Source organism: Megalobrama amblycephala, linkage group LG18 (assembly GCF_018812025.1).
Source record: "Megalobrama amblycephala isolate DHTTF-2021 linkage group LG18, ASM1881202v1, whole genome shotgun sequence".
Classification (NCBI taxonomy): Eukaryota; Metazoa; Chordata; class Actinopteri; order Cypriniformes; family Xenocyprididae; genus Megalobrama; species Megalobrama amblycephala.
In genome coordinates, this window is record NC_063061.1 from 23,048,653 (window position 1) to 23,061,670 (window position 13,018).

A 13,018-nucleotide genomic window follows, 5' to 3' on the forward strand; every position below is an offset into this window, starting at 1 on the left:
CGTTGCTTTATTCCAAATCATCTACCACCAAGCGGGGAAATGTTGTGTTTTTTGCTATTGAAGTAGCAAAAAATATTTTGTGGACTTGACATCTATGGAAATGTTTTCTGAAAAGATTATAGACTAGCACATTGGGGAGAGGTTCAAACAGCAATGGAATGATAGGTTTTTGCTGACAGGTTTAGACCAATCCTTATTTTTTTTAACTCTGACTTTGAATGAGGAAGAAACGCCATATAGCAAATGACTTCCATGAAATACAACTCTGCAATGTAGCAATTGCAAGAGCACTGAGGTATAGCTGTCTAGAAACATAAAAAAACATTTTGATAGCATATTTACCAAGCATAATATTCTGTGAAAATAACCTTGCTTTTACAGCGTTTTTGAATGAACGGTTTTAATAGTACAGATTCCTATAGAACAGTCATTCACAGCCGGCGGGTTGTGATTCAAAAATGCATTTCAGATCTGTTCAGAGTTGTGGATAGGAAGACAAATGCAAATAACATTAATCATACAAAACAATGATAGCAAAATAGATATGCTTTTTTTTTTTTTTGAAATGAGTGGAAAAATATTCAATCTATTTTTTGCCTATTGCGATTGTGTGTTCAATTAAACTTAATTTGCTGCAAGTTGGTCTAAGTTAGGCACATGCCAACATTGACAGGTTGTGTAATTTTCCCTCATCCTCTAAAATCATAAAACCATAAAAAAAACTATGAAAGTTTTAAGCCAGCATGGCCTCAAATGCAATGGATATAAAGTAAACATGATTTTTTGCCAACCAAGTATGTTTTTGTGCAGATAATTATTGGCTGCCAAGAGTGTAAAACCATCGAAATTCATGTTGTATGTTAAACAATTATGGTGTTGGTGTTGAGTCGCCACTTGATGTCCATTCAGATCCCTGACATAATAATACCAGTTAAAAAACGATTATTTGAATACGCACTCTAGAGGCTGGTAGGGTCATGTGATGTGTACAACATTTACTGGAAAATGCCATTAGTTATTCATAAGTAGGTCTTTCTGTTATGCTAATCTAATTTGATTTATTGTGTCCTCAAGGAATGAAGGTTGTGGAATTGTCAGATGATCCAAGTTCCCTGTTCCCTCTCGCTGTTCTTCCAAGTGTGAACTATCAAATCATCAATGCAGACTACCTTCTCCTCAGAGAGAGAAGTCAGGATGTAATGGACAACTCCAGCCTTCGGGCACAAAGGCAACCTTTCATCCTCACTGGACTGAATGGCCAGCCGACAATCAACGTCAGCTATGGTCCCATGTCTTTGGAGCAGTCTATACCACTGCATATGATCCACACTGGCCCTAGGATCCGACCATTTATGCTGGCCCGTCAAGTACGATCATCTACACCTGCCTTGTATGTGTTGTTTTATTTGTCCGGTAATAGGGACGATATAAGCGAGGGGACGATCCAAAACATCCCGGAGCAGAATGAAGGAGGGTACGTTTGTGTTACAGCATACGCCTTCTGGGAATCCAGGGAGGTCAAGGACAGCTGCTCCATCTCGGCAGATGGTGGCTTCTGCTTGGTGCACCTGAAGCCTGAGCCAGCGTGGTTCAACCCTGGAGGTGGCAGGTCGAGCTGGGAGCAGAGAGGTGATCAAAGAGGAAATGTTGCTGAACTTTACTACCAGATCAGACCTAGTCCCAGTGGACAGTGTGTCCCCCAAGAAAGCAAAATAAGAAGGGGACCACAGCATGGTGACCTGGGACGGCAGATCTATGGAGCTTCCATGAAGAGGATTGGGACTGTAAACCTCCTGCGATCACCCCCAGGAAACCCCACGTTTATGCGCTTGCGCCTCGGAGGAGCCGTAATCATCCAGACGTCCTCGAAACCACTGAAGACCACAGACACCGCCACTTTCTACGTGTTCCTATCAAGTACATCACCGGTTGAACATTTCATACTCAGGTAGGTTGATTTCATCTTATTTGCCAATTTTTGCTTAAAGGGATAGTTACCCAAAAATAATTTACTCACCTTCTTGTTGGTGCAAGCCTGTATGACTTACCTTCTTCTTTTGATATTTCGAACTATTTTTGCCTTTGCCCGTACAGTGGAAGTCGGTGGAGTCCAAAGCAACATTTTCATTTTTTGTTGATCTATCCCTTAAATGAGAGTGGGTGCATGCATTTTAAAGTAAAGAAGATTGCTTTACTACAAAATATGGCATAAACAAGTGTCTGGTTAATTTAACCTGTCTTTCAGGCTATAATCAGTTGACTTGCTGCTATCTGGAATTCTGCAAAAAGAAAAAATCCACACACATAATGCAATGTAAATAAATTGGATTTACTCTGTTCAGGATTATATGGTTTTCTCAGAAGGCACGACAAATGTCAACTGTTTTCCTGGAAGAGACTTTTGGTCAGGCCAAAATAAGATGAAGAGGAGTTGCGTAGGGGATTGGGATGTCCCATTTGGAATAGAGCTGTGGCACAAAGCCAACAAATGTGTCAAATGCTCAGGAAGCTTAGCTCAAATTTAACCAGTATGCAACACTACAGTCATGCCACTTCATAGCAGAGAGAACGTAACGGTCCTACTCAGTATACAGATTACCGAAATCTAATAACCTTGTGCCGGCTCAATTCACTTTTCCAACTGGAGGAGTTTCAAAGGCACTCTTCCATAAATGGCAAAATAATGGGGAAATTATTTGGCTGCATTCATTTCTTAACATTACATTGTTTGTGTGGCTCCTCTCCCCATAAATAATGCATCAACTTAATGGAGCAAGAAAACAAATACCTAATAACTACTTGAGTCCTTTGGGCAGAAGTCAACATATTACAGCGAGAGCTCTATCGTACAAAAACACACAGTGCAATCAATTTTTTCAAGTCTAAACCCACATCAATGGAGAAAGAACGCATAAATGAGTGAAATTGCTTTTATAGGCATTTTTGGACCAAAGGTAATGTTCTTTCTTGTATTGGCAAAGCTGTTTTTTTTTTATTTTTTTTTTTATTAGAAGTTTGTTTGCATTTGTTTTGAAGGCAAATGAAACTGTGGGGAAAAAATGTCCACAAGAACTGATGAGGTCAGATGTATTCTGACCTATATTGGAAGCCAAGAGACAAAATAGAGAAGCTGATTTTCTTTATTAAATTTCTTTATTTAATTAATTTCTATATATGGTTAGACTGATTTGAGACTTTGGGTGCTTTCACACTTGATTCGATACATCATTTGGGTCCGAACCACGATGCGTTTGCATCATCAAAGCAGCAGCTGTTTACCCCTGTTGCATGGTAATGACGATGCAGGAGAAGGCGGCAAAATTTATAGCATTGCTCACCTCATGTTTATATTTTGGTTTTTGAACCTTTGGTTTTGTCAAAGCATCAGCACATAACGGTACTTGCATCTATCTGCCGCGAATGTACTGAAAATTTTCTATAGGACACGGGAGTCCATTTCTGCCAAAGGCGAGCAGAAATTATATATACATTCTCTCTGCTTGCAGTCAGTCGCGCTTGTCAGGAAAGTGAGTGTGAACACAGTTTTATTGAATCATATGTCATCAATAGTGGTTCACTTCCACGATTTAGTATGATCGGCAGCAAACTGTACCGGAGTTCACATGAACCGTACCCCAGACCAATCTTTTTGATGCAGACTCGGGTACAGTTTGCAGGTGCTCACTCGTGTTCGGAAAACAGCTTTCACATCATCCAAATGAACCAAACTCTGGTGTCAATCAAACTCGGGTGTGCACCAAAAGTGCTAGTGTGAAATCTCCCCTTGATTTGTTCTGATTATTTTGGAAAGTTGAGAAACCCTGCTTCTGGTCTGAGATATACATTTGACCAGCAGCTGAGCCCCATATACCACCTGAGCCCCCAATATCCTTGCGGCTCTTCACTCGGCTCTGATAGGCTTTATTTTTGCCCCCGGCCCTGGCTCAAATGGACATTCACTTTCAGTGTTAGCAGTAAAGCGAGGTGAAGGTTGGTATCCCGAAGAGATTGATTTTATCCAGGGAAAAATCTCTGCCCCACTTCACTACTCTCTCCAAGATTGAGTCCAGACCCCTGAGGTTATGATAGATAATCCACACGCTGATTGAAAATTAGTGAAGTCTTTAACCCTTCAGAGATTTGCTCTCTTTTCACCAAAAGTTATTTCAACTCTATCTGGACTACATGGTCTAGCTCAAACTCCCATCAGACATCACAAGTTATGAAGTGCATTGTGTTGTGCAGCACAAAAAACGTTTCTAATACAACAAACGTTTTTTCAAAATATTGAAAATAACTTTTATTTACATTTATTTTACACCACACATAATACACAGGATACAAACATTTATTAGTGTTGTTTATTAGAACAGTGTTTGTTCTATCAAAACTATTCTATTCTATTTTCTATGTATTCTAAAAATGTATTTTTGCATTAACAATGCATTATTTTTTTCATTAATTAAATTATTATGTGGTTCTATTCTGCTTCTATCAGATTATTAATGCACATTTAATAAAAATGATTCCTAGAAATATTTATATATTTTAACAAACTATTATTCTGTTAAGCATTAGATAATATTTGTATTATAAAGTTTCTTATTAATTACTAAATTAATTAGGTGATTCTGTTCTGCTGGTTAACACACAGATCATTAATGTACATTTATGTAGATAAAGTTTCAAGTTGCATTCATATATTTGAATAGATATGACCTAAAGATATTAATTTATGAATCTGTTAAGCATTGCATTTCATATATAATATTATTTATTAATGTGATGAATTCTATTCTATTCTATTCTATTCTATTCTATTCTATTCCATTCTATTCTGTTTTCTATCCTGCAGGCAGCACCATGCAGCCCCACATCAATATTCATCTGTCTTTGATTCATATATAATATTATTTATTAATGTGATGAATTCTATTCTATTCTATTATATTCTATTCTATTCTATTCTGTTCTGTTCTATTCTGTTTTCTATCCTGCAGGCAGCACCATGCAGCCCCACATCAATATTCATCTCTCTTTGATTCATATATAATATTATTTATTAATGTGATGAATTCTATTCTATTCTATTCTATTCTGTTTTCTATCCTGCAGGCAGCACCATGCAGCCCCACATCAATATTCATCTGTCTTTGATTCATATATAATATTATTTATTAATGTGATTAATTCTTTTCTATTCTATTCTATTCTATTCTATTCTGTTTTCTATCCTGCAGGCAGCACCATGCAGCCCCACATCAATATTCATCTGTCTTTGATTCATATATAATATTATTTATTAATGTGATGAATTCTATTCTATTCTATTCTATTCCATTCTATTCTGTTTTCTATCCTGCAGGCAGCACCATGCAGCCCCACATCAATATTCATCTGTCTTTGATTCATATATAATATTATTTATTAATGTGATGAATTCTATTCTATTCTATTCTATTCTATTCTGTTCTGTTCTGTTCTATTCTGTTTTCTATCCTGCAGGCAGCACCATGCAGCCCCACATCAATATTCATCTCTCTTTGATTCATATATAATATTATTTATTAATGTGATGAATTCTATTCTATTCTATTCTATTCTGTTTTCTATCCTGCAGGCAGCACCATGCAGCCCCACATCAATATTCATCTGTCTTTGATTCATATATAATATTATTTATTAATGTGATTAATTCTTTTCTATTCTATTCTATTCTATTCTATTCTATTCTATTCTGTTTTCTATCCTGCAGGCAGCACCATGCAGCCCCACATCAATATTCATCTGTCTTTGATTCATATATATTATTATTTATTAATGTGATGAATTCTATTCTATTCTATTCTATTCTATTCTATTCTATTCTATTCTGTTTTCTATCCTGCAGGCAGCACCATGCAGCCCCACATCAATATTCATCTGTCTTTGATTAATATATAATATTATTTATTAATGTGATGAATTCAATTCTATTCTATTCTATTCCATTCTATTCTGTTTTCTATCCTGCAGGCAGCACCATGCAGCCCCACATCAATATTCATCTGTCTTTGATTCATATATAATATTATTAATGTGATGAATTCTATTCTATTCTATTCTATTCTATTCTATTCTATTCTGTTTTCTATCCTGCAGGCAGCACCATGCAGCCCCACATCAATATTCATCTCTCTTTGATTCATATATAATATTATTTATTAATGTGATGAATTCTATTCTATTCTATTCTATTCTATTCTATTCTATTCTATTCTATTCTGTTTTCTATCCTGCAGGCAGCACCATGCAGCCCCACATCAATATTCGTCTGTCTTTGATTTTGTGTCAGAGATTTATTCCATCAAGATCCTCATTATAGATTTGACTGAATTCTTTTGCCACTCATGCATACAGTGTTTCTTTCCCTGGCAGACCAAAACTGAACTCTCTCTCTTTCTGTCTCTCTCTCTGTTTTGCTATTTCTTTTTTTTTTTTTTCCCTTACTCTTATTTTCCTCTCAAGCTTACATTGTTTCTCTTCATTTCCCCGGAATTAAAAATGTTTGGATTATCCAACTGAGGGCATCATCTGTCTCTAAAAATTGCACGCCTGCACTGAAGATGATGACGATACAAAATGGGTCAAGACAGACTCTGATCCCTCTCCCTTGAGTCCTAGGGTTTGATAGACTGGTGCTATCCTAGAGATCTACATGCGGCGTGAACTGATATAAGCAGTGATATCATATTTCTGCTCAATACCAGATAAAAGCCCATCACATGTGTATTTATCGCACTGTACATTCTGTAATAATCATTAAAATGCATATCTGCATCTGTCTTTTAATGCACAGGCTTATTGTGCACATCGCTAATTAATCATTTGAGATCCGCTGCATGGCAATCTGTTGTTTTTGAGGCAGAATTGAAGTGTGTGGTATGAACTGGAAAAAAAGAGATGGATGAGGGGTTGAGGAAAGATAATTCAGTGTGTCACGACGCTGTCAGCCACGCTCATTCTACTTCTCCCACCGTGACCTGTTTCCTTTCTGGCCACGCTTCCCGAGATGCCTGACTCCAGCACATGTCTAGGAGATTCTCACGTGGCAAGATTCCACGGTCTCTAAGTCCCATCAGTGGAGAGAAGAGACCGATGAACTGTCTGGCTGGTGGATAAAGCGGAGAGATACAGGAAAAAATGGAGGAGAAAAGAAGCATTTGGCTCTGTCTGTAAACTGAACGGTGGACATGTGGTTGTGTTGGCCCAAGCCAAAGGAGACAGAGAGATTAAATTCTCCAGAGTGGCAAACTCACTCTGCACTCTTGATGAATACTACATTGTTAAATGTCCAATCGCGCTTTCTGCAACAGAGATTGAGCCAAGATTTATAACTGGCAAGTGAAACATGGAATTGAGAACCATGTTGGCTGACCTCAACCCATGGTTAGCAGGTCTTAGAGGATTTATATCTCCTTCGACAAGCATTAACGTGTTCGTACATGTTATTTGTTTGTTTATTTATTTATTTATTTTTTGTGTGTGTCTATGAGTCGGGTTGAATGGAAAGGGATGTCAGTGCAGATGGGCTTGAGATGTGCGGGTCAGCATCTTTAACACACATGCCCTCTATTATGCATTAATTTAGTACTGGACATGTTCATTGTAACACATGAATGTTTACTGTGTGAGCCTTTTAGTATTCCCAAGATGGGTCATATTTTTTTTTTTTTTAAATCGGGTACATAAAGGAGGATTGATCTAATTTGAATCCGAAAAGTAAGACTGATTAGCCCTAACTAATTGCTAGTTGGTCAAACTAGTTCTTAAGACACAGTATCAACTTAGCGGCTATGTTTATGCAACTGGCCCCTGCTGAGTTATTACTATGTTGTATTCTACTTAAGAAACAAACAAACTAACAAAAACAGTTAAAAAGCAAAGTTTTATTTTTACTTGTATGAAAAGCAGCCAAGCACAGTTTGTTTTAACATGCTGTTTTATCTGAAGTAGTAGATACTGAAATAATATCAGAATTTATGTCCATAAATATCATTAAAAAACAAAAAACAAAGCCAAATATATACTTCTGCTCATGGACATCAAGATTGTGTTTAGTTCTTTAAATCTTCAGAATTATGGAAAATTTTGGCAAATCGAGACCTTAAGACTTCATTACACTACAGTTCAAAAGTTTAGGTCAGTATGATTTTTTTAAAAAAATTTTTTTACAGTGACAGTAAAGACATTTATAAGGTTAGAAAATACTTTATTTTAAATAAATGCTGTTTTTTTTTAACTCCCCATCAAATCTGTTCATCAAAGATTCCAGAAACATATATGGTTTTAAGTACTGAGTATTACAATTTTAAGCAGCACAACTGTTTTTAACATAGATAATAATAAGAAATATTTCTTGAGCATTAAATCAGCATATTAGAATGATTTCTAAAGTATCATGTGACACTGAAGTCTGGAGTAGTGATGCTGAAAATTCAGCTTTGCCATCACAGGATGAATTCCATTTAAAAAAAGGCAGCAGCTATTTGCACTAAGTCTATATGCTATTTACACTAAGTGACAATAGTAGCATTTTCTTAGCGATATGCTATTTACTAGGTGAAAATAGCGATAGATTCTATTTACACCATGTAAAAGTATCAGTTCTTTGCAATAAGAGTAAATAGTAGCAATAGGTGCTATCTATACTTTATATTGGCAGATACTATTTGCACCTCAGTATTTTTGTACATTAACAGGATGCAATAATATCATAGAGTGTAAATGATCATATTTATTAAAATTATTAAATGGATGCTGCCTTATTGGGAGAATAAAACCCCTCCCTACACCTTCCCCTAACTCTGCCCAATAAACACTTTTAATATTATTAAACACTTGTTAGTAGTTTATTTCCACTTTTTTCATTTTAATTTAAAATAAATGCGAGCTCGGCAAAAGGCGGATTCGAATCGCATCGATCGCATTAATAGCCATGTCTGTGAGCCTTACTCGCTACTGCTGCGCCACTGAAGACATTGAATTCTGCACATCCTTTTTAGAGCTTGAGTGGTCCAGCCAGACATTGGTGGGCAGAGCTAGTGTAAATAGCATTGTGTAGCACCAGCTAGTAAGATTGCAACTAACTATTTCAGCCAGCTGTTATCATTTTTGTGTGCAATATGCTTGAGGTGTTCAGTAAGCAGACTGTAGGCGTCCACCTGAGGCTGAGACCTTTCCATTGATGTCATCTGTATGTTTGTGTGTTCTTTCTCACAGAGCCACATCCAGAAAAGGCATGTCATTCAACACAGCCAGACCCAGCGACACACACCTGTGGGACATCACTATGGACCCTGGGAGAGGAAGTGACGCCCAAACCATCTCTGTGTCCTGCCGGAAGAAAAGCACATTTGCTGGCAAAAGGCAAGCCCTCGCTGCATCACCCTCATCGTTCTTAGAAACCACTCAAGCGCAGACTCTCCCTAGCTTACATTTCAAAGGCATTTCATCTCTGAAAAGCTTTTTCTGCCCTTGCACATTGCCAGATGGGGTCTGTTTCCTCTGAAACTGTGAGAATTAAGTGACAGATTGCAAAATTAGTTTTTGACAAAAAAAAACCCCACTCTTCTAATTTCTTTCCCCCTCATTGTTCAGGTACTAACAGATGTTCAGGCAACCTGTTCGCCTTTCGCAGGATGGTATTTTGAATGAAAATTAAGAACCATCTTTTTCTGGTTAAAAAGGTGCAGTTTAACCGCATTTACCCTGTACAGACACTTATCTTTAGAGAAAACCTCACCACATTGTGATTTCATGATTAATGGCACACATCAATTCTGTAACGTAGGTATTCATGTGGAAAGCGACTGAAAATAACTTCATAAAAATGTGATATCTTTCCATCACCTCAGCTACTGGTAACCACAGAAAACGTACAACTCCTCCACTGTTATTAAGAAGAATGAGCTCTGAGTTCATATTACCTCTGTGTATCTAAGCAGGGAGCAATTGTCTTGGTTTTCATATAAAGAGTTTTGAGTGTTTTTGGATCCAATTCAAATGCGTCTTGAGAACTGCAGGCATCTTGTTAATAAGAGCCTCCATCTGGGTGTCATATTTCTCTTGGTCTCACTGATTCTTGTTCAGTGTCCATGGCAATAGCTTGTCATTGTTATTGCAGGTTATAGTGTGTATCATGTACCGTACCATACTATACTATATAGTACTGTATATACATGTACGATAGTTCTATAGCTAGGATCTTGTAATACACTGCACACAAACAATTTTCTTTTGTCAATATTGAACATCTTCGTCTGCCCTGAAATTTATCAAAGATGGTTTCAGATTTACAGGAATCAAAAGTGATATCACTCACTATTTTTAAAGACCCCATTGAATTTAAATGGGAGTTTTGTGGCTTTTATTCAATGCATGTTATCTTTGAAGTCATCTAGTGTACTGCGTTAAGTTGGCAAAATAATATTGTTGCAGATTTACACTACTGTTCCAAAGATTGCTTATGCAATTTATTTGGTCAAAAATACAGTAAAAACAGTAATATTGTGAAACATTATTACAATTTAAAATAACTGTTTTCTATTTTAATATATTTTAAAATAGAATGTATTTATTCCTGTGATTGTAAAGCTGCATTTTTGGAATCATAACTCCAGTCTGCAGTGTCACATGATCCTCCAGAAATTATTTTGATATGCTGATTTGCTGCTCAACAAATGTTCAATCAATGTTGAAAACAGTTGTGTTCTTAATATTTTGGGGGACAGCATTCATTTGTAGTAGAAATCTTTTCTAACATTATAAATGTCTTTATTTTAATCAGTTTAATCCGTCTTTGCTGAAAAAAACAAAACATTTATTTATTTATTTCTGTTTATTATTAAGTTACATACCCCCAAATTTTGAACAATAATGGACTAAAATGATTGATTACTAATCGTGTGCATTAGCAATCATGGTTTATGGCTGATATGTAAACTAAAGGCTATTTTTTTTTTTTTTTTTAAATGGACACGCCCTTTGATGTGCCCTGCCTCAACTTCTCCTTTCAATAGGAAATCAGAACGGAATCAAAATCTCCTGAGCTAAATCCATTTCAATTGTTCACTGAATCATGTGATTATCTGGTGGTGATTATATTGTCCTTTACACTGCATTGAAACTATAATAGATCCCTTTACAACATGGGAGTTGTCACCAGCTGCCAGTCAGCAAGCGGTATCTCCTGACTACTTTCTCCGGAGCCCTTATTTCCATGTTTTACAGCGACGACCCACTTATCTTTAATCATCCTTGGTGCATCAGTATGTTAGACCAGCTTAAAGACCAGCACGTTCTGCAAGATTAGAACAGAGGTCTCCGGATTAACTAGTGAAGAGCCAAACGGAGAGGATTCCACTGCGCTAGGAAACACTTAATGAAATCACATGGCTCATGCACTTGACCTTTCACCCCTGATGACTCAAGAATGGTCTTTATTGTAATAGATATAATATTTAACGTTATTGCCATTTAAGACAATATAATATAAAGGTTTGGGTAGTTTTTAATCAAATCTGTAAGGATGTGTCCACTCTGAGAAAATGCTTTCAAAATTTCCTTTACCATGAATGCTGCTGCATACCATATACCTGTAGAAATACATGAACCATAAGTTGTAGAAAAGTTTAATTCTTGCCTTTCTGTTAGTTATATAAAAGCACTTCATCAAAGCAAATTCCAGCTGAAAGGCACAGTGTGAGCGGAATCATGCTCCTGCAACGAACCTACTGATATCCTCATTAGAATGCTGAGTGTTTTAATGCTACTGAAGTGGATGAGAAGCTCCATCTCTCCTGTTGACTGATTGTGCTTTCATTATTAAGATTCCACACTGTCCTCTTTGACTCGATATGTCTCTGTTGACCCAGAAAACGAATTTAAGCCACTTGTTGCAGAGATTGGGATCTGACTGTGATCTGATGTTTTATTTACAGAGGTCTGCTGGAGGTCTTGCAACTGGACTTTGAGACGGAGGAGCAGAGTGACCAGTTAGAGAGCCAGATGATCACGTGGCGACTGGAGCTGCCTGGAAACATGATAAGGGATGAAGGGACCATGAGGATTTACACTATTCAGAGAGACTATGTGGGAATAGCGCCTCTGATCACGGTTAGGAATGTTTGTTTTTACCTTTGAACAACTTGTGTTATGATCACATGGAACCTTTTTAGAAATTATCGCAAGGATCGCTCTCCATACAATGACAGTTCATAGTGCAGGATCCCCCCACAGTTACAGAAAATTGTCATTTTTGGGTGATCTGTCCCTTTAACCCTTAAATGCATACCTCGGGTCTTTAGTGACCCGGGACGTCATTCACTACCCTCCTCCTCCTCAATCATTTTTTAAAGTTAGACTTCAACCTTCTTGGTATTCCTCAATCGATTCATTTTTTGTAAAAATTGTATAGGGTCGCTAACGACCCGAGGTGTGTATCAGTGTACGTATATTTTTTCTGCACAACAATAATTCAATCTTAGATGACGGAATAAGAGCAATTCACCTTTATTCCACAAGGTGGCAATGTCTGATACACAATGCTGAAGTGACGACTCTTTCAGACAGAAAACGAAATAATAAGAAAAACATGAAATGGCTCAGTGATTTACTGCAGAACAAGTACTGAACGCAATCAAATATGACTGTAACTGTCACTGGATGGATCTGGTGAAGCTGTTAGCGATCGAAATATTGATTTTGAAGATGTTGAAAATTATATAGTTCTGAGAATATGTTTGAGATCTCGAATAGGCTCATATTTGCGACCTCAAACATAAAACTAGCCTATTATTTGCTGAATTTACTGGGAAATGAGCTCTGACGAGGACAGTGATGATGGCATAAAACATCTGCTCAAACTGAACCCTTTCAAGCTCCAAAAGGTAACAAAATATGATTTATTTTATTCTTCTGTAATTGTTACTCTAATATCAGAGGAGTTTTATATAATCGCGACAGGTAGAGATCCTTC

General features: G+C 36.9%; 1 protein-coding gene across 4 annotated transcripts in view; it reads left to right on the forward strand.

The window, feature by feature from the left end:
* Positions 1-13,018, forward strand: part of si:dkey-1d7.3 (transmembrane protein 132D) — a 29,460-nt gene that overhangs the window by 3,573 nt on the left and 12,869 nt on the right. For all 4 annotated transcript variants that reach the window (XM_048166928.1, XM_048166927.1, XM_048166929.1 and 1 more), the window contains exons 3-5: positions 1,075-1,948; positions 9,262-9,408; positions 11,982-12,156. In XM_048166928.1, coding sequence (XP_048022885.1) covers positions 1,075-1,948; positions 9,262-9,408; positions 11,982-12,156 — 1,196 coding nt within the window. The remainder of the gene's footprint in view (positions 1-1,074; positions 1,949-9,261; positions 9,409-11,981; positions 12,157-13,018) is intronic.